This window comes from Dipodomys spectabilis, unplaced genomic scaffold (genome assembly GCF_019054845.1).
Source record: "Dipodomys spectabilis isolate Male_0828 unplaced genomic scaffold, ASM1905484v1 ptg000043l, whole genome shotgun sequence".
Taxonomy (NCBI): Eukaryota; Metazoa; Chordata; class Mammalia; order Rodentia; family Heteromyidae; genus Dipodomys; species Dipodomys spectabilis.
The window spans coordinates 30,095,133-30,121,735 of record NW_024870720.1 but is presented as its reverse complement, the minus strand read 5'-3'; the positions used below and the strand labels follow the sequence as shown (position 1 = coordinate 30,121,735).

Below are 26,603 nucleotides of genomic sequence, written 5' to 3'. Positions count from 1 at the left end.
AATGGCTAATAGTTACTGAGTGCCTACTGTCTTGTACATATGTTCGTGTACAATTGTTCCAAATTTAGCAAGGTCAGAAATGATAGTTAGATTTGATATGTATGTTCTGTTTCTTTTCCTCAGACTTTATATACACATATTGTGACTGACATCAAGAACATAAATGCAAAACATAAGAACAATAAAGTGAATATAGTAAGTACCCTGTATTTTCTCTGTTTGCAGCATTGAATAACAAGGTATTATGGGGCTGGGAAGGTGACTCAGTGGTAGAGTGCTTGCCTCGCGTGCAAGAGGCCCTGGGTTCAATTTCTCAGCACCATACAAGCAGAAAACGCCAGAAGTGGTGCTGTGGCTCAAATGGTACAGTGCTAGCCTTGAGCTGAAGAGCTGAGGGACGGTGCCCAGGCCCAGAGTTCAGGCCCCACAACCAACAAAAACAAAAACAGGGTATTAAGTCTTTTCCTGTTCTTCAGGTATTGCAGAATTTCATGTACACCATGCTAAGAGATAGCAATGCCACTGCAGCCAAGATGTCTTTGGATGTGATGATTGAACTCTACAGAAGAAATATCTGGTAAAAGATACATGCATTTTACTCTTGAGAAGTGGATCTTTTTATATATATATAATTAATACAGGATTCAGTCTTTTTTTTTTTTTGAATCTTACACTCTTCATTATATCTCTGCCATGCATTAAATTGGAACTAAAACTACAGAAGACTAATAGCTTTGTTTGCATCTCCTGAGCAAGTACTAACATGCTCAGTACCTTACTTCATAGTACTTCGGACCTATACTTCTTAATACCTTGTTCAACCTTTAAAGCAAGTTGAGAAAAAAATGTGTCTAGAATCATTCCATTTTATAAGTACGAAAACAGAAGTTAATAGCCGGACGATGGTGGCTCATACCTGTAATCCTAGCTACTCAGGAGGCTGAGAGCTGAGGATCACGGTTCAAAGCCAGCCTAGGTAGAAATGCCTATGGGACTCTTATCTCCAGTTAATCACCAGAAAACTGGAAGTGGCGCAGTGGCTCAAGTAGTAGAGTTGCTCGTCTGGAGCTGAAGAGCTGAGGGACAGCGCCTAGGCCTAGAGTTCAAGCCCCACGACCGAAAAAAAAAAAAAACAAAAAAAGCAGAAGTTAATAGAGTAAAAGTTTAGCCATTAAGAGGCAGGGCTAAAATTTAAACCCAGATCTATCTAACCCCTAAACCTGTATTGGCCAGACACTTTGCGGACTTTGAAATCAATTCATGCTGTATGTATAAAATAGTGTGTGGTGTTTCTCATTGGTACAATGCTCTGCCCCAGGTCTTTAGTACTAACTTTTACTGTGAGCAATCATTGCTGCAGAATATTTGGAGAGACAAGAAAAGCTTTTTTATTAGTATATGTTAATAGTAGAGAAGGGTTCATTGTAATAATCTGTAGATTGGTACAGTGTACTTTGAACAAGTTTACTCCCTCTGTGATAGTCCTGTAGCCCTTCCCCCCTTTGAGTACAGTATTGGATGAATTTCATTATTCTGTCTTCATGTATATGTATAATATACTTTGATCCCTTCACTGTCTTAGAAACCCTTTTTTTTTTTTGCTGGGTCGTTGGGCTTGAACTCTGGGCTTGGGCACTGTCCCTCAGCTCCTCAGCTCAAGGCGAGCACACTACCACTTGAGCCACAGCCCCACTTCCGGTTTTTTGAGTGGTTTTATTGGATATAAGAGTCTCATGGAGTTTCCTGCATGGGCTGGCTTTGAACCACGGATCCTCAGATCTCAGCCTTCTGAGTTGCTAGGATTACAGGCGTGAGCCACTGACGCCTGGCTGAAACCCTTTTTTTTAATTGTATATAATCACCACTTAGAGACAATCATCATTTTAAAAAAATTATGGTGTTTATTCCTAGATTTTTTTTCCTAGTGCTGGGTTTGAATTCGTACCTTAAGTTTGCTAGGCGGGCGTGTTACTACTGAGACATGCATCCAGCTCTTTTTCACATTGGTTATTTTGAAATAAGCATCCTGTGTATTCCTGGGCTACAGTCCTATTATTCCCTTCTCAATGTATGTGGGATGCCAGAGGCATGCCAACTTGCTCAGCTTCTTCCATTGAGATGGTGTCTGTTGAATTTTCTGCCTATGCCACCCTTGATCCAGGATTTTTCTGATCTCAGCCTCCCAAGTTGCTAGGATTATAGGCGTGAACCACAGTACCTTACCTTCTTCCTGAGCTTTTACTTAACATACATTAATTATGGTTTGAACCATTAACTAAGGTTGAATTTTGCTGGATTATAGATTATGTTCCTTCTAGTGTGTTAAAATTGTTCCCATGTACCTTGAATGGGATGTTATTCTTTTTTTTTTTTTTAATGTTTTTTTATTGTGAAAATACTGTACAGAGGGGTTACAATTACACGAGCAAGGTAATGAGTACATTTCTTAGCAAGCATTATTGCCTCCTCTTTGTTTCCCCTTACTATCCCTGCCCTCCATCTCCCCCTGCCCCCCCCACCCCTTTTTTTTTTTTTTGGTCAATTTTGGGGCTTGAACCCTGGGCCTGGTCACTGTCCTTTAACTCTTCAGCTCAAGGCTAGTGCTCTACCACTTGAGCCACAGTGCCACTTCCAGCTTTATGTTTATGTAGTGCTAAGGAATCAAACCCAAGGTCCTCATGCATGTGAGGCAAGCACTCTACCACTGAGCCGTCTTCCCAACCCAAGTTATTCTTTTAAATGATTTAATATTTCATCTTAGTGGCAATAAATTTGATGTGAGTGGGCTAAAATCTAACCAAATACTCCACTTGTGGTTCATTGATTTAGCAATCTATGATTTTTTAAATATTTTTATTGTGAAAATACTGTACAGAGGGGTTACAATTACATGAGCAAGATAATGAGTACATTTCTTATCAAGCATTATAACCTCCTTTGTTTCCCCTTCCCATCCCATCCTCCCCCCAGCCCCACTCCCACCCCACAAGCTATGATGTTAATGTCAGTATTTATTTTATTTTTTGGGGGTCCGGTCATGGGGTCTGAACTCTGGGCCTGGGCGCTGTCCCTCAGCTCTTCAGTTCAAGGCTAGCGCTTTACCACTTGAGCCACAGTGCCACTTCCGGCTTTTTTTCTTTTTGCTTATGTGGTGCTGGGGAATCGAACCCAGGGCCTCAGGCATGCAAGGCAAGCACTCTACCACTGAGCCATCTTCCTAGCCCAATGTCAGTATTTATTGTATTACTTTGTGTCATTGTCTGTGCCTGGCAGTATGGAAGAATGAAAATTGACTTCAGAACACTCCTTGTTTCTCTCCAGGAATGATGCCAAAACTGTGAATGTTATCACAACTGCATGTTTCTCTAAGATCACCAAGGTGAGCATCTCACTTGTAAGGTGCATGGTGGAGGGAGAGGAGATGAAGGATCAGGAGTGAAGGAAGAAGTGGCATGGATGTGAAGAGTGTTCAGTGATGCTTGCTTTCTTTGTACTTTGACTGCTTGAGAAGTCAGAATTCTCATGAGCTTTTAAACACTGAATAGGTAAAAGCTACTGATGTTTTTGCTGATGCTTCATGCTTCTATTGGACATGGGCACAGGTAAAAAGCTATATGGACTGTGCCCGACCTTTGTGTTTGAAGGGTTCCAGTGTCTGGCTTTCAGGAATGTAGAAATTGACAGTCAACCTTAAAGATTAATATAGAACCTGGAGATTTTTTTTTTTTTTTTTTTTTTGGGGGGGGGGGGGGTCTGGTCGTGGGGCCTGAACTCTGGGCCTGGGTCCCTCAGCTCTTCAGCTCAAGGATAGCGCTCTACCACTTGAGCCACAGCGCCACTTCTGGTTTTTTTCTTTTTGCTTATGTGGTGCTGAGGAATTGAACCCAGGGCCTCGTGCATGCAAGGCAAGCGCTCTACCACTGAGCCACCTTCCCAGCCACAAGAATCTGGAGATTTTTATGTAGTTAAAAAGTCTTTTTGGAGGAAGTGGCGCTGTAGCTCAAGTGGTAGAGCGCTCGCCTTGAGCTGAAGAGCTGAGGGACAGCACCCAGGCCCAGAGTTCAAGCCCCACGACCGACAAAAAAAAAAAAAGTAAAAAGTCTTTTTGGAACTGGGCACTGGTGGCTCACACCTATAATCCTAGCTACTCAGGAGGCTGAGATCTGAGGATCGCAGTTCCAAGCCAGCCGGGCAGGAAAGTCTGTGAGACACTTATCTCCAATAAACCACCAGGAAACCAGAAGTGGCACTGTGGCTCAAGCGGTACAGGGCTCACCTGAAGAGCTCAGCGCCCGGGCCCACAGTCAAGCCCATGACTACCAAAAAAAAAAAAAAAAGTCATTTTGGTAGTGTTAGGACTTGGGCACAGGACTTGTTAAGCATGCACTTGACTAAGCTACACCACCCAGCCCTAAAGATTCAAAGGACCAGTGACACCATAAAAGTAGTTACCTAATTAAGAAAAACGAGCAAAAATCATAATACCCTTTCAATTTTTTCAGATTCTAGCTAATGTATGTATAAGCGACAAAAGAAAAGTGTTTGTTCTCCAGAAGCAGGTGGCTCACGCCTGTAATCCTAGGTACTCAGGAGGCTGAGATCTAATATCACAGTTGAGAGCCAGCCTGGGCAGAAAAGTCCCCATGAGACTCATCCCCAATTAACCAGTCAAAAACTAGAAGTGGAGCTGTGATTTAAAGTGATAGAATGCTAGCCTTGAGCAAAAGAGCTCAGGGGCAGTACCCAGGCCCTGAGTTCAAGCCCCACAACTGACAAAAAAAAAGTATTTGTTTTTTGCTGAAAGCTGAGTTAAGTAGACTTTGTGATTATCTTTAGATATTAGTAGCTGCTTTGACATTCTTCCTTGGGAAAGATGAAGATGAGAAACAGGACAGCGACTCAGAATCTGAGGTTGGTTTAATCACAGATCCTTTGAGATTTTACAATTCTTCAGGTTTTCTTATTGCTCTGAGCTTAAATTGAAATCTTTGGCTGCTCATGTAAAAGAAAAATCTGTTTGTCTTTTTTTTATTGACTTCCGCATTAAGATTTTATTCCAGGTAGACTTAGATTCATAGTTTCTTCAGCTTTGTTTTTAGTTCTGAAGCTGTAACTGGCTTTATGTAAATTTAAAATTATCATTGCTGCCACCATATTATTGAATTAGTATTGTACCACAGAAATAAAATTCACAGTGTAGGAAGAAAAAATATTGGGGGGAGGAGGATTTTGTGGGAGGTCGGGGTGGGGAGGATGGGAAGGGGAAACAAAGGAGGAGGCTACAATGCTTGATAAGAAAGGTACTCATGGGGCTGGGAAGGTGGCTCAGTGGTAGAGCGCTTGCCTTGCATGCCTGAGGCCCTGGGTTCAATTCCCTAGCACCACATAAGCAAAAAGAAAAAGCTGGAAGTGGCGCTGTGTCAAGTGGTAGAGTGCTAGCCTTGAGCTGAAGAGCTGAGGGACAGTGCCCAGGCCCAGAGTTCAGGCCCCAGGACCGGACCCAAAAAAAAAAGAAAGAAATGTACTCACTGTCTTGCCCATGAAATTGTAACCCCTCTGTACAGTATTTTCACGATAAAAGAAAATATTGGTAGCTTTAAATGGAGAAAGCTAAGATTTAAGATATGATCAAACTTTTTAGATATATTAGAAGTTTTTTTAAAAAGGCACAAACTTACTTTGTCATTTTATCATTTACTAACTAGATCCAGACAGTGATGTCATTGTGTGAGCAAGGATGTGTAAGCAACGTCTATTCACAGCGAAAAATTCCAGATACTAGCCAGTGCCAGTGGCACATGCCTATAATCCTAACTACTCAGGAGGCTGAGATCTGAGGATCATGATTTGAAGCCAGCCCAGGCAGAAAGTCCCCTTGAGACTCAAAAACTGGAAGTAGTGCTGTTGCTCAAGTAGTAGAGTGCGAGCCTGAAGCACAAACAGGCTCATGGACAGTGCTCAGGCTCTGAGTTCAAGCTCTACAACCAACCAAAAAAATTTTTTTCAGGTGCTATTGACAATTTTGTTTACCCTGTATCACTTAAGCTTCTCATTTAATTTGTATACTTCTTTGTGTGTGTGTCCTGAACTCTGGGCCTAGGCGCTGTCCCTCAGCTCTTCAGCCCAAGGCTAGTGCTCTACCACTTGAGCCACGGTACCAATTATGGCTTTTTCTGCTTATGTGGTGCTGAGGAATCAAAACCATGGCCTCATGCATGGAAGGCAAGCGCTCTACCACTGAGCCACCTTCCCAGCACCTTCCTATACATTTTTATATGGGTTTATGTCCATAAATTCTTACATATGTAGTTCGTTTAAAAACTTACACCTGTAATCCTAGGTAATCAGGAGGCTGGGATCTGAGGAACTTGGTTCAAAGTCAGCCCAGGCAGGGAAGTCCATGAGATTCTTATCACCAATTAATCACAGAAAAAGCTGGCAGTGATGCTGTGGCCCAAATGGTAGAGTGCTAGCTTTGAGCAGAAGGAGCTCAGTGACAGCACCCAGGCCCAGAGTTCAAGCCCCAGGACTGGCAAAAAAAAAAAGAAAGAAAGAAAAATTGTATGAATGATGTATACTACTTCTTGCTTTCTTGGTGTCAATATATGTAGATCATCTTTTTAAAAAATCTCTACATACCTTAGAACAAGTGTATTTTTTTTAATATTCCCCTATTGATAGATTAAGAAGTCATACATTGCTTCTGTGCAGGTTTTGTTTCCAGTTTTACAAAGTACTTTCTTCTTTAGGATGAAGGACCCACAGCAAGAGACCTGCTAGTACAGTATGCCACAGGGAAGAAGAGTGCCAAAAACAAGAAGAAGTTGGAAAAGGCAATGAAAGTACTTAAGGTGAGGCCAGAGGAGTGACATAGGACTCTACAGTGTAGGAAAAGCTCTTTTTTGAGCAAGGGGAGCAGTATTATGGTTTGAACTCGGGTCTTCTTGTTTCTTAGGGAGGAGGTAGGCACTTTACTGCTTGAGCAATACTTCCAGCCCTCCTGTTCACTTAGTACTAAGGGCTTGGACACATGGCCTTGAGTTCTCCCTTGGCCTTTTCACTTACGGCAAGCGCTCTACCACTTCAAGTACCCCTCCACTTCCATGCTCCGGCTTTTAAAACTTTGAACGTGTCTAAAAGGTTATCAAACCATGATAAATTTTTAAGCACTAATTTTAGATGAATAAATATACTTGCCTCTAGCAAGAAGAAGAGTACAAGAATGTAGTACATGTGGTATTTTATAATGATTACTCTATACCGAGTTCATTGGGCCCCAGTATTTTTTTGGGGGGGGCGGTTGTGGGGCTTGAACTCTGGGCCTGGGCGCTGTCCCTTAGCTCTTCAGCTCAAGGCGAGCGCTCTACCAATTGAGATACAGCGCCACTTCCCGTTTTCTGGTGGTTTATTGGAGATAGGAGTCTCACGGTCTCTCCTGCCCTGGCTGGCTTTGAACCGCGATCCTCAGATCTCAGCCTCCTGAGTAGCTAGGATTACAGGCGTGAGCCACCAGCGCCCAGCAGGCCCCGGTATTTTTTAATGCTTATGGTTACAAATTCTTGTAAGTCTCAAAGGTACAAATGGCTAGAACATTCCCAAGTTTTATTTTTTTAATTTGATTTTTTTGTTTAGACAGGGTCTTCCTGTTTTCCTAGGCTGGCCTCAGACTCAGTTTTCCTACTGCAGCCTCCCAAATGCTGGGATTTCAGGTGTATACCACCATGCCAGCTCCCAAGGTTTGGGGTGTTTTTTTTGTTGTTGTTGTTGTTTTTGTTTTTGTTTTTTTTTTGTCAGTCATGGGACTTGAACTCTGGGCCTGGGCGCTGTCTTTCAGGCTCTTCAGCTCAAGGCTAGCACTCTACCATTGAGCCATTTCTGGCTTTCTGAGTGGTTTATTGGAGATAAGAGTCTCACGGACTTTCCTTGACTTTCCTTCCCGTGCTGGCTTGGAACTGCAATCCTCAGATCTCATCCTCCTGAGTAGCTAGGATTACAGGCATGAACCACCAGTGCCTGGCTTAGCTCCGAGGTTTTAATCTTTAAAATTTTTCCAGTTTAAAATATTTTTTAGGGGCTGGGAAGATAGCTCAATGGTAGAGCGCTTGCCTTGCATGCCTGAGGCCCTGGGTTCAATTCCTCAGCACCACATAAGCAGAAAAGGCTGGAAGTGGCGCTGTGGCTCAAGTGGTAGAGCGCTAGCCTTGAGCTGAAGAGCTGAGGGACAGCGCCAAGGCCCAGAGTTCAGGACCCCCCAAAAAAAATGATTTAAAATATTTTTTAGATCTGAGATTTCTTTCTTTTTTGGGGGGGGGAGGGGTTGGGGGTCCGGTCGTGGGGCCTGAACTCTGGGCCTGGGCGCTGTCCCTCAGCTCTTCAGCTCAAGGCTAGCGCTCTACCACTTGAGCCGCAGCACTACTTCATGGCTTTTTTTTTTCTTTTTTTGCTTATGTGGTGCTGAGGAATTGAACCCAGGGCTTCAGGCATGCAAGGCAAGCGCTCTACCACTGAACCACCTTCCCAGCCCTGGGATTTCTTTCTTAATTTATTTCTTTGGTGCAGGGGATTGAACCCAGGACCTTTGACATACTAAGTATACGTCTGCTGCTGAGCTATAACCCAGTTCCTTTTTTTTTTTTTAAGTTATTTTCATTAATCTGTTTTTTCATAAGCGGAGGGTGGCAGGGGGGAGGGGTGTTTGGTTGGTTGATTTTTGGTTTGATTTATGGCACTGGGATTGGATTCAGGGCCTTGTGCTTGCTAGATAAGCCCTCCATCACTTGAGCCATGCCCTTAGCCTCATTTTTCTTTAAAATAGCCTAACAGACTCAATTGCAGCCTTTGTTAACACATTGAATTCTGGAGCATCATCACTGTCATTCAGATTGAAAGTTTTTTCTTGTTCTCTCTTACAGAAACAAAAGAAGAAGAAGAAGCCAGAGGTGTTTAACTTTTCAGCTATTCACTTAATTCATGATCCTCAAGGTATAGAATTGTGACTTCCCAAGTTCCTTGTGGTGTTGTTACCTCTGCCTGTTTAGTTTCTGCTGCCAGGTTTGTCAGGGCACTTAAGATCCTCAGCACTTAATAGGAAACAACAAATACTTAGTTACTACCACTGTGTTATACCATAGAGAATTGATCTTGTCAAGGAATGATTCCCAGTCTATAGCAAAATAAGAATGAACAAGTCTCTCTGAGATTTATTTATAGCACAAAAGTAGTAAGACATTTTACTTGAGTGCAAATTGGAAGTCTCTTGTTAGTCTTTCCTTTTACTACTCTGTGGAATCCAGAAGTTTGGAAAACTAGTTTTCAAACAAGGCTGCCCATTTGAATTAGCTAGGGAATGTATAAATTAAACTGAGCTTGGGTCCTGTGAACCTCAGGATCATGATTTGATTGGAATGGGGTGTGGGTGAATGTTGAAATTTAAATTTGTCTATATTCTAATATCTAGGGACATTTGCTAACCCCTGCTCTGAGTGTTTCTCAAATATGTATGTGCCTACAAATCACTTGGAGACCTGGGGTCAAGTTCACATTCTGACTCAGTAGGACTTGGGTGGCCTGAGAGTCTGCATGTCTGTGAAGGTCTGGGTGGACTGGCTACTGCTGGTCTTTAAAGCATATCTGAGAAGCAGGACCACAGAGCATCTATCTGCCAATCCATCTAGGTGGTGATGCTAAAAATTTTGAGACTCCTTGAGAGGTAATTTTGGATACCAATGATAGTGTATTCACTTAGGTTTGATCTAAACACCCCATCATTGGATCATGCTGTACAAACATGAACCCACAGTGGACTTTTTTGATCTCTTCCATTTCAGATTTTGCAGAAAAACTACTAAAGCAGCTAGAGAGCTGTAAGGAGAGGTTTGAAGTGAAGATGATGCTCATGAACCTCATCTCCAGATTGGTGGGAATTCATGAGGTTTGAATGCTTTGTTTACCTTACTGGGTGTTAGAAGTTAATGTGGTCTTGATGAAAGGAGAGCTATTAGTGTTAGGTAGCACAGCAAATTCATTTCAGTCCCTAAACCATCTATACTTCAAGTCAGCAGAGCAACACAAACTTCCCATCTGGTAAGTAGGAATATTCATTTGAATGTATAGTCAGTTTATGGATAACCATTTTGTGTTCTATTTTTGTTATTTGTATTTACTTTATTTCCCATACCCATTTTCCTGAGCCAGCATATCTTGAATGTCTTTACTGATGCTTAACCGTTCAAAGCCTTCATGACTTCCAGATAACTCTAGCAGGAAATTAGGTTTTCTTTATTTTCTTTAAATATTTCTTGCATGTTAAATTAATTGCGAGAGCTCCTTGAGGTGTATATGTATGTATGAGGTATGCATGTGGGAACCTTATACTGCTCTTACACTAATTGCCATTATAGGAAAAAAAAAAAAGATATCAAAAACATACAGGCCAAAAAGAAATGGCCATGGAGGTAGTTTCATATCTATTTGATTTCATGACTAGTGCTGCTCTGAGCATCATCAAATATGTTGCTTCCCTTAAGCTTTTTTTAAATAAAGCAAAATGTGGCTGGGTTGTGGTGTGACTCGGTGATGGTGTGTCTACTTAACTTACCCAAGGTCCTACTTTCTTTCCTTTCCCCATCGTCAATTTCACTTTCAGTGAAATAAGAGAAGAAACTTGTTTGTTGAAAGTCATATAGTAAAGACATATCAAATTTAAAATGAAAACGCACACATGAAAATATTTTATTTCCTAAGAAAAACCTTTCTCTTCATTGGTTTTTCTCTATGGTTGTTGTTCCATAAGAGTCACCAAGTCAACTTATACAGTTATTTCAGTTTAGAACTGAATTTAAACTTGATGGGAAAGCAAAAGTGATTTGTGGTTTAAGCACAGTTTGAAGAAAACAATATAGGAGTTTTATAGCTGGATATCCATCTTTACATTGAACCACTCTGTTATTTCTAATAACCCAACCTAATTTTGTTCTGTGGCTGAACTAGAAAAAAATTTATTTCCATATGAAGAACATTAACAAAGCATAGCCCATCTCCAACATTTCCTTTCTTGAAGCTAATCATTGCCATTTCCTTTATAACTGGACTCTTGTGATTCAAAGTGAGTCTTTTTAAAATATGGAGAGCAATTCTTGCAATGTAGCTGGACTAGTAGAAAATAATAAAAATCAATACTGGCAATTTTTGGTGCTCAGATTATACTAGTGCTATTCAGAATTGATTTTTTGTTTGTTTGTTTGTTTCTTGTTCTTTTTCTAGAAGTAATAGGGATTGAACTCAGGGCCTTACTCCTGCTGGAGGCTATCTCCAGCCCTTTTGTTTATGAAATAGGATCTTTTCTAATTCTTACATAATAGGCTGACACTTAACTCCCAACTCGCTGAGATTACAGGTGTTCAAAAGTATTATGTTTTGCTTGACTGTCTGCCTCTATTCTTCCTTTATTCACTTTTTTCTTCCTTTACATACAAAGATAGCAGTTTAGGGTCAGTTGAGAGAGTTCCTACTATTAGTTAAGAAAACAAATTGAGTCAGCTTTTAACATGACTATTTACTGAGACTGAAAAAAAGAGAAATAATTCCCAGTTAGTTGATCTTGGTGATATAATTGCCTCAGTTTCATAAATGATGAAGTTATTGTGTTCTTTTCGCTACAGCTTTTCCTCTTCAACTTCTATCCCTTTGTGCAAAGGTTTCTGCAGCCCCACCAGAGAGGTAATGTACCGTTTGCCTGTTCTCTCAGTAGCCTTAACATTAGAATACTGTCTAGGCTGTTGGTCTAGAATCACTAAAGAAAGATAGATTTAGGAGTTCTGTAGCCAGAGAAAGGAAGAGAGCTCTGTTTTTTTTTCTAGAATGGGCCATGGATTAGTTGCTATGTTCGTTAACTGTAAGAAATCACTGTTTTTAAAAGTAATAATAAAAAATAGGTTTCTCAGTCTTTTTGTGGCATAAACATGCATATCAAAAATTACCCAAGTAGATGAGCTGGGAATGTGGCTTAGTAGTAGAGTACTTGCCTAGCATGCATGAAGCCCTGGGTTCGATTCCTCAATACCACATGAACAGAAAAAGCTGGAAGTGGTGCTGTGGCTCAAGTGGTAAAGTGCTAGCCTTAACAAAAAAAAAAGCTCAGGGACAGTACACAGGCTCTGAATTCAAGCCCCAGGACAGGCAAAAAAGTGAAAATTAAAGAAGTTTCACCCTTTACCATAACTGGGTGACAACTGTTCTCATTGCCTTTACATGTATAGCATACCCAATTTAAAAACATTAGAACAGAAAAAAATATGATGTTTGCCTTTGGAGTCTACCCAGGTTAGGAAAGGAATGAAAATTGAGGATCTTACATGAACCAAGCACTGGGCTAAGTGTTTTCCATACATCTTCACATCCTCACATGAATGCTTTGAGGTATAAAAAGAGAAAAAAAGAAGAGCAAGCCACTCATAATAAATGCCACTCTCTTTTGCTAAACAGTAACTCTGCTGCCCATTTGAATAGAGAATATGTGTACATTTTTATTTGTGTTTATTCATTCATTCACCAAATATTGGATGATTTCTCTGGTAGCATTGCACCAAACACTAAGAATTCAACACTGACCAAAAAGGGAAAACCTTCCCCTCACGGAGTTTATGTTCTAGAGACACAGACAGTGCTCTGTATAAGAGTGTGTGGTCTGGAAAGACCTTTTGCTATGTAGGAACCTGAAGGAGGCCCAAGGGAGCCATGCAGGCAGGCAGAGTAAGCAGCAGTAGGTAGCAATAAGTCTGTATTTTTTTGCTGGGTTGGGTTTTGAGAGAGAACCATTAACAGCACCCTTTCTTATCTCTTACATTTTCAGAAGTAACTAAAATCCTTCTGTTTGCCGCACAAGCCACTCACCAGCTTGTTCCCCCAGAGGTGAGAATTCCTAACTGACTTCTGGACCTTGTCCATGCAGAACCAGAGACATGCCACTTCCCAAGGTTACTGTCCCTTCTCCTTGGTTGAAGTAAGCAGAGGACAAACTTTCTGGTGGTACTAGCATTTGAACTAAGGCCCTTGTACTTCTCAGACTGGTGAAATACTCTGAGCAATGCCTCCTGCTGTTTTTCACTAATCATTTTTAGGATAGAGTTTGTTTCTCACCTGGGTATGTGCCTGAGCCAAGATCTGTGTACTTTAGATTTCCTATTGTTAAGAAGTTTGTTGTGCCAGGTGCCAGTGGCTCATACCTATAATCCTAGCTACTCAGGGGGCTGAGATCTGAAGGTTCAAAGCCAGCAAGGGCAGGAAAGTTCCTGAGACCTTTAAATCCAATTAACCACCAGAAAATTGGAAGTGGCACTGTGTCTCAGTGGTAGAGCACTAGACGAAAAGGAAAAAGCTCAGGAACAGCACCTAGGCCATGAGCTCAAGCCCCATGACTGGCAAAAATTTTAAAAAGTTTAGTTGTACAGTTCTTACAAAGTCAAATTTCTTTGGAACAAGTTGAAAATTCTGACTTTGTACAATGACAATTTAAGACCAGAAAAGGTCAAGAATATTAGTAAGGCTGGAGTGGTTCATGCCAATTACTTGAAAGACAAAGAATAAGGAAATCAAGGTCCAAGAACAGTCTGGGCAAAAGGCACAGGATCCTGTTCAAAGTGGGTGTGGGGGGAGAGGTAGTGTTGCTCAAGAGATAGAGTACCTGTCTATCAAGTATGAGGCTGTGAGTTCAAACACAGTAACCCTAGTGTGTGTGTGTATGTGTATATGTTTGCAGTTATTATTCAAAGATATCATTTCTTGTGTTGATTAAGAGCATTGACGTAGGGGCTGGGAAGGTGGCTCAGTGGTAGACCGCTTGCCTTGCATGCATGAGGCCCTGGGTTCGATTCCTCAGCACCACATATGCAAAAAGAAAAAAGCTGGAAGTGGCACTGTGGCTCAAGTGGTAGAGCGCTAGCCTTGAGCTGAAGAGCTGAAGGACAGTGCCCAGGCCCAGAGTTCAGGCCCCACGACTGGACCCAAAAAGAAAAAAAAAAAAGAACATTGAAGTATAGAACCTGATTTTGACCTCGGAGACTGACTGAACACCAAAGGGTTTGATTCCTTCCAACTCCTAAATGAAGGGAGAGGGTTGGGGGGATTTTTTGTTGTTTTGTTTTGGTTTTTGGTCAGTCATGGGGCTTGAACTCTGGCCTTGGGCGCTGTCCCTCAGCTCTTCAGCTCAAGGCTAGCACTCTACCACTTAAGCCTCAGCACCTCTTCCAGTTTTTTCTGTTTATGTGGTGCTGAGGCATTGAACCCAGGGCCTCATGCATGCAAGGCAAGCACTCTACCACTGAGCCACCTTCCCAGCCTGAGAGGGCTGTTTTTCCAGTCTTCTATTTGAACATAGGCATTTCACTTATACTTAATTCATTTCTTTTTTTGTTCTCACACAGATCATTCAATCATTGCTCATGACTGTGGCCAACAATTTTGTTACTGACAAGAACTCTGGGGAAGTCATGACTGTTGGGTATGTAGAACATGGTGGGGGTAGTAAACATGTCACCGTTCCCTCCTCCCCCTTTTTTCCCCCCCTCACCCCAGTACCATGGTTTGAACTCAGGATTTTGCACTTGCTCTACTTGTTCTCTACCACTTGAGCCACACCTCCAACCTAGCCTTTTCTGATTTTATTTTCTCATTTTTATTATCTTTTAAGTATTTGCATAAAGGGGTTTTAATTGCATGCTAGTTTATATTATCTGATTATTTTGGAGATGACATCTAGTAAACTTTTCTTTTTTTCTTTTTTATTTTTTTGGGTCCAGTCATGGGGCCTGAACTCTGGGCCTGGGTGCTGTCCCTCAGCTCTTCAGCTCAAGACTAGCGCTCTACCACTTGAGCCACAGCGCCACTTCCGGCTTTTTTCTTTTTGCTTATGTGGTGCTGAGGAATCGAACCCAGGGCCTCAGGCATGCAAGGCAAGCGCTCTACCACTGAGCCATCTTCCCAGCCCTCTAGTAAACTTTTCTGCTTAAATTGTCCTTAATCCTTACTCCTCCAGATTACAGACATAAGCCACTGGCGCCTGTTTTTGTTTTACTGGCTAGAATTTTAAGGAGAGAATCAGAGAAGTATATTTTTCCTTCTAATCAGAAATTTGTCCTTTTACAATTTTACTCCATATGAGTAATTTCTGGACTAAGAATTTCCTCTTCTCTTGCTATGAGTATGTCTTATGTGTCACAAGTGATTTAATATTGAAGCACTTTGATTTGAGGGCAGTTCAGTAGCCTTTTTGATTAATCCAAAAACACTTAAAGAGAGAGTAAGCACTGCTGAGTGCTGGTACCTTATAACTCTGCTCCTAGCTGTTCAGAAGGCTGAGGATTCTGTTCAAAGCCAACTTGGGCAAAAAAGCCATGAGACTCTTTATCTCTAGTTAGCTACCCAAGAAGCCAGAAGTGAATCTGTGGCTCAAGTGGCAGAGTGCTAGCCTTGAGCAAACAAAGTCAAGGACAGTGCTCAAGTTCATGCCAAAACTGGCAGAGAGAGAGTCAGCCTTGATTCAAGGATCATCTAAATTGTCCTTAGTAAGACATGCTAACTAGTTACATTTTATCGTCCTTTAATAAGCTTACTGGACCAATCGCTTGAAGACCTGTAATCTTTCTTTCCTGACCTAGTCCTTCCGTCCTTGGAGCTGTCAAGTAAACAAATGCTGCCTTGCCTTGCCATTTCACACTGTTCCTTCTTCTGCAAGAAAGGTAGTGGCAGTCACTGTCTCACTGAAAGCTCTCCAAGGCTGCCACGCTCACAAACCTTACCATGCTGTAATTTTAGAGTCCTGCACTATATAAAACCCAACTTGGATTCCTTTTACTTTCATTTTCTTAGGTTAAACTACATAGAATTGCTATCTTATTTTTTTAATTCATTTTTCCTTTCCCAGAATCAATGCTATAAAAGAGATAACAGCTCGATGTCCTCTAGCCATGACTGAAGACCTTCTTCAAGACCTGGTTCAATATAAGACACATAAAGATAAGAGTAAGTTGCATGCTACTTTCCATAGGGCAAAGAGTTCTGTATGACTGTATGACTGTGGTCTTTTTGCTTCAGAATTTCTAACCAAAGGTGTTATTTTATAGATGTAATGATGTCTGCTAGAACTTTGATTCAGCTCTTCCGGACACTGAATCCTCAGATGTTGCAGAAGAAATTCCGGGTAGGTGAAACAGGCTTATGTTGGCTTAAAGGTTATGGTTCCAGCTAGGTGCCATGGCTCAAGCATGTAATCCCAGCTGTCCAAGAAACAGAGATCTGGAGGATTGCAGTTTGAGGCCAGCCAGTGCAAAAAAAAAAAAGTTAGCATGACCCATGACCCCTTTTCAATATGGCACATGTTGTTGTCATCCCAGCTATATAAGAATGATCATGGTCAAGGCCTGCCTAGGCAAAAACATAATAAAACTCTACCTAAAAAATAACTAACGCAAAAGAGGCTGGAGGCATAGCTCTACTGAACTACCTGCCTACTAAGCATGAAGTTCTTACTATCTTTTGTACCTTGAAAGCCTTTTGTGGCTAACAGATTGGAAGCTTAAGTACAATCAGTTTCTGATGCCAGCCTTGACAGCTCCTCCCCAGCCAGCTTCCTTCTCTTTCAAATAAGGAGGGTACATGTATGTAACAGAAAGAACAGATATTTTATATCCATAACTGCACATGTCTGAATTTGGATCAGAAAAGAATGAGGAAAATAGTAGACAGCATTCTGGCTGGATTTATTTAGACCAGAGACATAAGCAGACTTATTTGACTGCCTCCATTTTTTTATGGCTCTCCTCTCAGAACTTCTAATTCTGGACAGTATTGCCAGTGATCACATATTTACCATCCCTCTTCCTTTAGGGTAAACCTACAGAAGCTTCTGCAGAAGCAAGAATACAGGAATATGGAGAATTAGATGCTAAAGACTACATTCCAGGAGCTGAGATTCTGGAAGTTGACAAAGAAGAGAATGCTGACAATGATGAAGGTTCATTTTCCTTTGCTTTCCTTCCCTCTTTCCCCTTTTCTTTTCCCTTTCCACTTCGTTCCTTTCCATCTGCACTGCACCTTCAGACCCTGAAGATTTGTTTACATTTCACTGTTACTCATAACAAAACAACCTGGCAGGCCTGGACACCTTGTCAGGAATAATGGTGAACAGACCCAAGAGCAAACAGCTGTGACACTACCTTATAGGTCAAGTAGAACCACTTTATTGAGGTGTCTACAAGAGTCTCATACCCAGAATCTTACGCTCAGTTTTCTGAATAACTAAAACTCCTTTCTCACATAAGCCTAAATATATATGGATGAGTTTATCAGATACTTGCTATAGTACAAGTTTTAGTATACAAGTTTGATTTTGATGGCCACAATTGGTTCAGTGTCACTTAACTTTGGGAGTCAATTCTTCTTTTGAGTGTGAGGGCTAGAGGAAATGATTATAAGGTTTGGGCTCGGGCTGCGAAGGTGTCTCAGTGGTAGACTGCTTGCCTAGTATGCATGAGGTCCTGGGTTCGATTCCTCAGCACCACAAAAGCAAAAAAACAAAACAACAACAACTGAGGTTTGGGCTGACAGAAAATCCTGGTCAGTTCTTGCTTAGTTCTCCTTAAACTTTAACTAAAATGGTATGGCTTATTTAACATTATTGCTCAATTCTTGGTCAGTGGACTATGAGTTGTCACACTTGCTGACTGTTCAACAGAGGCACTTGTATGACTGAGCCCCTTCTCACACAGATGGATGGGAGAGCGCCAGCCTCAGTGAGGAGGAGGAGGAGGATGCTGATGGTGAATGGGTTGATGTCCACCACTCTTCTGATGAAGAGCAGCAAGAAATTGTAAGTCATAAGATTTCCTTTTACAAGTGCATCACTCAGATGTTGACTGAAATGTGAGTTTTGCTGGGACCCGTGGGGAAGTTTGGATTTGTAGGGAGCTCAGAACTCTCACTTGAGCCAGTAGCCATGTGACTTGTGTTTTTTGAAGGCCAAAAAACTGAACAGCATGCCCATGGAGGAGCGTAAAGCCAAGGCCGCAGCCATCAGCACAAGTCGAGTTTTAACTCAGGAAGACTTCCAAAAAATCCGGATGGCCCAGATGAGGAAAGAACTAGATGCTGCCCCTGGAAAAGCCCAAAAGAGGAAATACATTGACATTGACAGTGATGAGGATTCCAGGTAAAATGCATATCCAGTGGTCTCCACTCTGCTCACCCAGTACTGAAGCATTAGGAACAGGAGTTCCACCTTTTAGCATAATTTATTTTCCCCTCTCCACAGAGGTGAATTGCTGTCTCTTCGGGACATTGAGCGCCTTCATAAAAAGCCAAAGTCTGATAAGGAGACAAGACTAGCAACTGCAATGGTAAGTGGGGCATTGTTTTCCTCATTCCTAAAACAAAACAATTAAAATATAATCTACAAGTGTGTACCTATAGGTGTTTTGTTAGTCATGGGGCTTGAACTCTGGTCTTGGGCTCTGTCCTTCAGCTCAAGGTGAGCACTCTACTGCTTGAGCCACAACTCCACTTCTGGTTTTCTGGTGGCTAATTGGAGATAAGAGTCTCATGGACTTTCTTTGCCTGTGCTGGCTTTGAACTGCAATCCTCAGATCTCAGCCTCCTGAGTAGCCAGGATTACAGGTGTGAGCCACCAGATCCCGGCTAGTTGTTGGATTTTTTTAGTGCTACAAAAGTATAAGTTAGTATACATGTATTTGATGCTGTATTGGGGGAGTTTTGACAACTACATGCAGCCATGTACCCACAAAGCAAGATATAAAGCCCAGAAAAGCAGTACAACATATTCACAGTGTCAGGAAGCTCAGTACATAAGTAGTAGGACTATTTACAGAGTTGGCTTCTGGCTTATGCTATGGCCATTCATGTTTGTGTCCTGACTGCATTACTTCCCGTACCTTAACTTGTGTTATGCACCATCTTCCTCTCACCTTCTGCATTCCATTTACACTGAAACTTGTTTAGGTAATTTTAGAAACCCTAGTTTGTTCTCCTTTTTTTATATACTGTACCTCCTTCCTGTAACACTCTACCCTTTCCCCCACAATGCAAAGCAGAACAGCTTACTTGGCTCCAGGGAGCCCCTCTGATCTCAGTGGTCTAGATTATGAACTCTCCTTACTCTGTTGAAATCATGCCAGCCATTTCTCCATTGAGTCCAGGGAGCAAGGACTTTACCTACCACTTATGGCCTAGCACAGAGGGTACATTTGCACTGATGAATAAACTTCCAAAGTGTGTTAAGAAGAAATGTCAATTTTTTTTTTGTGCTGATAGGCTGGAAAGACAGACCGGAAGGAATTTGTGAGGAAGAAAACCAAAATAAATCCATTTTCAAGCTCTACAAATAAAGAAAAGAAAAAACAGAAGAACTTCATGATGATGCGATACAGCCAGAATGTTCGATCAAAAACCAAGCGTTCCTTCCGAGAAAAGCAGGTGAGTTCAGCTTGAAGTCTAGGTGGCAAGAACAGTTAGCTCTAAGAGCACTATACATTTGAAACATGCCTTGTCCCCTGAGCACCACATGCTGAGAGCACTGTGGGGTCATTGAACTCTCACAAACATACTGAGAGCGTGGAGAGGGGGGAAGCAGACAGAGCATGTAATCCCACCAGAGTCAATCCTGTGACCAAAGGGATCACCCCATTTTTTCTTCTCTATAAGTAAAGGTGAAAAAACTAGATGGAGGTTCCTTTCATGATAAAATTCTGTCATTTGATCTGTGAACATTCTGGGATTGACAGATGTTAAGTATAGCTAGTTTTTATACCTGCTTTTTGAAAAGCAGTTCTCTTATTGGTGCAATTTTTTTCTGTATGTGTCCTTTTGCAAAAATATTTTATGTGCCAGGTGCCAGTGGCTTACGCCTGTAATCCTAGCTGCTCAGGAGGCTAAGATCTGAGGATCGCAGTTCAAAGACAGCCTGGGCAGGAAACTCTGTGAGACTCTTGTCTCCAGTTAACCACTAGAAAACCAGAAGTGGTGCTGTAAGAGTGCTAGCCTTGAGCTGAAGAGCTGAGGGACAGCACCCAAGCTCAGAGTTCAAGCCCCACGACCAACCAAAAAAAAAAAAAAAAAAAAAATCAGGCCTGGGTGCTGTCCCTAAGCTCTTCAGCTCAAGGCTAGCACTCTACCACTTGAGCTACAGTGCCACTTTGGTTTTCTGCAGGCTAATTGGAGATACAAGTTATGGACTTTCCTGCCTGGGTTGGCTTTGAACTACAATCCTCAGATCTCAGCCTCCTGAACAGATAGGATTACAGGCATAAGCCACCAGCACCTGGTTAGGATTTCATTTTGTTGACTTTCTGGGCTTTGATAAGGTGGGGTGGTAGTGGTGGTGTTTTGACACAGGATCTGTCTCATTGTGTAATTCAAGCAGGCCTCAAACTTGTGATCTTCCTGCTTTAGCCTCCCAAGTGCTGGCATTACATTAGATCACTATCACTATCCAACCTCCAAGAATTATTTTAAAATTATTTTTTTTATTTTATTTCCTTGTGCTGAGGTTTGAACTAAGGGCATCTGGCTTATTATAAGGCAGGTGCTCTATTTTGAACCATCCCTCCAGCCCTTTTGGCTCTGGTTATTTCTGAGATAGGTTCTCACTTTTTGCCCAGGCTGGTTTGGAGTGAGGGCTTCTTATTTATGCTTCTACTGTAGCTAGAATGACAGGTACACAATGCCATGCCCAGCTTCCTCTGTTGAGATGGGGGTCTCATGTATTTTTTCCAAGCTAGTCTTGAACTCTAATCCTCTCAGTCACTTGCTGAGTAGCAGATATGAACCTCCAATATCTAGTACAAACTAATTTTTAAGCAAAAGCTATGGATACCATGTTAAAGTTCAAAATTATAAAGATGGGACTGGGAAGGTAGCTTATTGGTAAAGTGCTTGCCTTGCATGCATGAGGCCCTGGGCTAGCACCAGATATGCAGAAAAAGCCGGCAGTGGCACTGTGGCTCAAGTGGTAAGGTGCTAGCCCTGAACTGAAGAGCTGAGGAACAGTGCCCAGGCCCAGAGTTCAGGCCCCATGACCAACAAAATCTAGATAGATAGATAGATAGATAGATAGATAGATAGATAGATAGATAGATAGATAGATAGATAGATAGATAGATGTTTAAAAGTTTGTAGGACAAAGAGTAGTCTTTAGGAATTAATGGACTAACATTCACACTTTTAAAATGTACAGTTTGGCCTATTTTTTTTTTGAAAATTCGAGTTTATTCTTGAATATCACTAATATTCTGGTTTGGGAGGAGTTATTTAAAAAAAATCTCTTGGGCTGGGAAGGTGGCTCAGTGATAGAGTGCTTGCCTTGCATGCCTGAGGCCCTGGGTTCGGTTCCTCAGCACCACATAAGCAAAAAGGGGGAAAAAATGCCAGAAGTGGCGCTGTGGCTCAAGTGGTAGAGTGCTAGCCTTGAGCTGAAGAGCTGAGGGACAGCGTCCAGGCCCCACAACCAGACCCCCCCAAAAAAAGAAAAAACAAAAAATCTCTAAAGCTGGGCACAGGTGGCTCACGCCTGCAATCCTAGCTACTCAGGAGGCTGAAATCTGAGGATTGCAGTTCAAAGCCAGCCCGGGTAGGAAAGTCCATGAGACTCTTATCTCCAATAAACCACTAGAAAACTGGAAGTGGAGCTTTGGCTCAAGCGGCAGAGCGCTTGCCTTAAGCTGAAGAGCGCAGGGACAGTGCCCAAGCCCAGAGTTCAAGCCCCATGACTGACCAAAAAAAAAGTTATTGTTTTAATTTAGATAGCCTGTCAGCCCATAGTACTAAGATCCTCATACACCAGAGAAATATGTTTGTTTTCTTCTTCCAGCTCGCGCTTCGAGATGCACTCTTGAAAAAGAGGAAAAGAATGAAGTAACTTCAAGCCTATTTTTCTCCCAGGGAGACTAAGTTTGTGTTCTTACTCTGAATATTTACAAATCAAGCACGTGTGTCTATAATAAAAAGTTAAGAAGCAGTATATTGGGGCTGGGAATGTGGCCTAGCATGCATGAAGCCCTAGGTTCCCATTCCTCAGTACCACAAAAAACAAAAGCTGGAAGTGGGGCTGTTGCTCAAGTGGTAGAGTACTAGCCTTGAGCAAAAGAAGCTCACAGTCAGTGCTCAGGCCTTGAGTTCAAGCCCCAGGACTGGCCAAAAAATAAAAAAATAAAATGTGTGTGTGTGTGTGTGTGTGTGTGTGTGTGTGTGTGTGTGTGTGTGTGTTGTGTGTGTGTTACACACACAATGAAAATAAGTCTGAAAGCAGTTGGTGTTTTTAATTTGGAAGACAGGTGATACATCAGTGTTTAAAATGTAAATAGTAGTGGTGTTATAAACTGGTTTTCATTTAACATTTGTACAGAGAAATTATGAAGTGCCTACAATTGTCACTGTGAGTCTTGAGATGCCCCTCTCACACAGCCATTCACAGGTAGTGGAGTTCAGGTGTGTATTCATGAGATTACAGTGCAGTGTAAATAGTGCTTTGTGGCATGGGTCCATGTCTCAAATGATAGACATGGACTGGTCTGCAGGGAGAGGAGTTGTATAGTCTCTTAAAACAAAATAGGACAGTGTTACAAGAGTAAGAGGGTCTTACTTGTAAATAGGCTTACCTGATGAGAACAGGTCTCTGCTGTACAGATTTTGGGGAGACATTTTAGTTCTTTTAGTTGATTCAAAAGATAACAATACTTTCAAAATTTTATGTAAAGATTTTTGTGTAAGATTTCACCTTTAAATTGCCTTAACTATAAATAATAATTTTGAAATGTCTGTTTTGTCATTTGAACTTCTGCTCTTTTTGTTGTGTGGTTTGGGGGGTTTACGCTGTGTTATTTTGGCAGTGCTAAAGGTATGAATGCAGGGCCTCTGTGTTAGGCAGATGTTCTACAACGGGGGCTACCCAAGCCCTGGGCTGCCCTCCTCTTCCATACTTTGTCTGCCTTGTTCTCAAGAATAAGTTTGTAAGCCGGGCGCTGGTGGCTCACGCCTGTAATCCTAGCTACTCAGGAGGCTGAGATCTGAGGATCGTGGTTCAAAGCCAGCCCGGGCAGGAGAGACTGAGACTCCTATCTCCAATAAACCACCAGAAAACGGGAAGTGGCGCTGTAGCTCAAGTGGTAGAGCGCTCGCCTTGAGCTGAAGAGCTGAGGGACAGCGCCCAGGCCCAGAGTTCAAGCCCCACGACCACAAAAAAAAAAAAGAATAAGTTTGTAGTGTCAAGCTAGTACTCTAGTGCATGTGTACTGCTGTGTTTTCTAACAGGCCTGCCTGAGTCCATCTCAAGGGACCGTCTGCATGCAGGTTGTTGCATTTAAAAATAGTGTGGTGCCTTTTGCCTCCAATTTCTTAGATGATCTTAGAATGGATGAGAACATCATTCTGTGTTGCTTCAAATTAGAGTAAAGGGCAGTTTTCTTCTCAGCAAGGGAAGCAGCTTCCCTTTCTACTTTCTTCTGTTGAGATTTAGCTTTAGTTGACATTTTGTGACTTTGCCTAAGATGTCTCAGATCATGGGATTGGTTGAGCTGACCATCACCTCCAACTTAGGTTCTCACAGGAAGTATCCCATACAAATTTTATATATTTCAGACATGAAACTGTTCCATTTTTTTATTTATTGCTCGTCCTGGGGCTCGAACTCAGGGCCTGGGCACTGTCTCTGAGCTTCTTTTGCTCAAGGCTAACTAGCACAGTGCCATTTGAGCCACAGTGCCATTTCTAGCTTTTCCTGTTTATGTGGTACTGAGGAATTGAACCAAAGCTTCATGCATGCTAGACAAGCACTCTACCACTAAGCCACATTCCCAGCCCCCTCCTTTTTTGAATTCTTAAAGGAGATTATTTCTTCTTCATGAGTCCAGAAAGCGAATAAAATTTACTGAAGAGGAGCTAGGGTCCACAACTTGCCTCTATGTTTGTGTTGGAAGTTTCCTCTTTGCCCTACATTTTTCGCTCAGCAAGAAGCCAAAGTCTATTCCTTATCCTAACTAGTTTTTCTACTGTGGCTCCAGTGTTCTTAGCCTGAGGCATATAATACAAAATAGAAAGATACTGGCTTAAAAACTACATCTTTAACTGTTTTAGTTCTTCAATCCTAGCCTCTTATTTTTATCTGATTCCTTTTATTACTGTACAAATATTCTCTTGAGAATTTTCCTGTTTGCTGTTAAAATATCAATTTGTCTAGTCAGTCACCAGTGGCTCATGTCTCTAATTCTAGTTTTGAAGAAGACTGAGATCGGAGGACCAAGGTTCAAAGTGAGTCTGGGCAGAAAAATCCTTGAGACCCTATCTCCAAAATGAAAAATGCAGTCCTGCAAAAATTCCGCACTTGGAGTTGGGAAGGTGGCTCAGTGGTAGAGTGCTTGCCTTGCATGCATGAGGCCCTGGGTTCAGTTCCTCAGCACCACATAAGTAGAAAAAGCCAGAAGTGGTGCTATGTGGCTCAAGTGTTAGAAGCTAGCCTTGAGCTGAAGAGCTGAGGGACAGCACCCAGGCCCAGAGTTTAGGCCCCACGACCGGACCAAAAAAAAAAAAAAACCAAGCAAGGGACTTTCCCTCAAAGGATGACCAGGGAGGTCCCCTTTCCTGGTCTCTAGGAGTCTGCTAATTCTTCCTACTTACTTTCAAGGCTTTCCTTCCCTTTCACCTTCAACTAAACTTAGCCTGTTTACCTTTAAAAAGTTAAAAAAAAAAAAAAAGCCAAGCAAGATCAAGAGGCCCTGAGTTTTAAGCTTGGGTACTGATACAAAAGTAAAAATATCAGTTTCTCACAGATTGACTATAGACAGCAAAGACCAAGTGATCTTGCAGAATGACTTTAACCTTGAAGAAGTCATCAGTTTCTGAACTTTTTAACTTATTCTCAGCTGTATCCCTGAGTGTACTAGCTCAATGTCTTATATAGTGCATAAGGCCAGGCATGCCCTGATTATGAAGCTTCTATCTGTAAATAACATTGTAACCTACCTCACTAATTCATTTGAAGAAGTAATGTTTATAAGCATATTATCTGCCACATATAAACTTTCAGTAAATATCACAGCCATTGTGGTGTTAAAATTTTACCTTGTGCTTAATTTACTTGGAACAATTAAAATTACTACTAGTGTTTACTTGTCAGATTGTTTCTGGACTAGTTTGAACTATGAAATGAATATTGAATGCTCACCTCATACGAAGCACTCCACTAGATGCTAGTGGGCTGCATATACAATGTTTGTGCCATAATAGAAACTTTGGGTCTCATAAAGGGAATAGATTTATAAAATAACTATAATACAACTTTTAGGGCTATCCAAAAGGCACAGTTACAAAAAAGTAACCATATGAAATGATAGATGATCTTGTTGTCTTGATTCATCCATTTCATTAGAGATCCAAGTATCCTTGTGACTCATGCTTGCGACCCCAGCTACTCTGGAAGCTGAGATGAAGAGGATTGAGTTTCAAGATCATCCCAGGCAAAAAAAATCCTTGAGACGCATCTCCAAACTAACCAGCCAAAATCCAGCTGGAGATGTGGCTTAAGTGGTAGAATGCTAACCTACCAAGTAAGCTAGGGTGACAAGTACAAGGCTCTAAATTCAAAGCCTAGTATTTGGGGTGTGGTTTAAGAAGCCCATCGCATCATATTCATAATTTTTAGCCAAAAGGCACAGCATAGGCCAAGAGCATCATAAGGAAGGATTGTGCTGTTTAGCTGAAGGAGGGGAGAGAAGGCATCTGTTAACAAGCATGCTTACAGTGGGCAGAAGCATATATTTCTGAGTCATTGAAAAGTTATATTTAAAAGGTTGACATGATTCTGTAGGTGATATAGAAATGTTATAGTTGATAGAGATTTTGATTATTTTCATATTCTAATTTGAAACTTTAGGATGTATAGAGGACATTACCTTGCAGTTGTTTTAACTAGGATGTTTAATTATATTGCTTTTAAAGCTATTTCAGAGGACACTGAAAAGGCTGGTATTAGATAACATAGTTTTCCTAAGTGCCATCCTTTCATTTGTTGCTTACATATCTATAATATAATTTTATTGTTGTTATTGTATTATACAGAGGGTTTCGCTTGCATATTTTTTGAATGTACTTGCTGAGATTTAAGAAAAATCTAGATTCTGAGTAAAAAATAAGGAAAAGACCTGGGCTTTTTCTCTTCCAAATTGAAGGATCTGGAAATAACCATCCCTCCCCTGCTGTGGTCTTAGGTATACATAAAAATACCAAGCAAAGCAGAGAACACAGCTGATTCTGTGTTATTTGAATCACATACCTTCTGTTTCTGTAGGTCATTTTTATATGTCATGGTCTCAATTTCCTTCTGCAGATTCTGCTTTCATGTTTTGTCAGTCTAAACATGTAAATGATTGAAATATTACTGTCTACATGATAGAATATTGTACAACCATTAAAAGTGTTGACAGTGGGAAATATTGGGGTTATGTGTAGTGTTTTCTTTCTGAATCTTAGTGTGTACATGTTTTTTAGTACATCATTTGTGTAACAAAAGAACTTTTTTGAGGCAAGGAATAAACTGGGAGTGATTC

General features: G+C 41.4%; 1 protein-coding gene across 1 annotated transcript in view; it reads left to right on the top strand.

Annotated features, from left to right (window-relative positions):
* Sdad1 (SDA1 domain containing 1) overlaps positions 1-22,099 on the top strand; it is a 29,588-nt gene extending 7,489 nt beyond the window's left edge. The window contains exons 5-22 of the mRNA XM_042678086.1: positions 124-195; positions 477-577; positions 3,322-3,379; positions 4,837-4,911; positions 6,750-6,851; positions 8,913-8,982; positions 9,828-9,931; positions 11,661-11,718; positions 12,851-12,909; positions 14,421-14,497; positions 15,920-16,017; positions 16,119-16,195; positions 16,882-17,008; positions 17,763-17,863; positions 18,012-18,202; positions 18,305-18,389; positions 19,321-19,482; positions 21,875-22,099. Coding sequence (XP_042534020.1) covers positions 124-195; positions 477-577; positions 3,322-3,379; positions 4,837-4,911; positions 6,750-6,851; positions 8,913-8,982; positions 9,828-9,931; positions 11,661-11,718; positions 12,851-12,909; positions 14,421-14,497; positions 15,920-16,017; positions 16,119-16,195; positions 16,882-17,008; positions 17,763-17,863; positions 18,012-18,202; positions 18,305-18,389; positions 19,321-19,482; positions 21,875-21,922 — 1,665 coding nt within the window. The 3' untranslated portion in view covers positions 21,923-22,099. The remainder of the gene's footprint in view (positions 1-123; positions 196-476; positions 578-3,321; positions 3,380-4,836; positions 4,912-6,749; positions 6,852-8,912; positions 8,983-9,827; positions 9,932-11,660; positions 11,719-12,850; positions 12,910-14,420; positions 14,498-15,919; positions 16,018-16,118; positions 16,196-16,881; positions 17,009-17,762; positions 17,864-18,011; positions 18,203-18,304; positions 18,390-19,320; positions 19,483-21,874) is intronic.
* Positions 22,100-26,603: the final 4,504 nt, after the last annotated feature.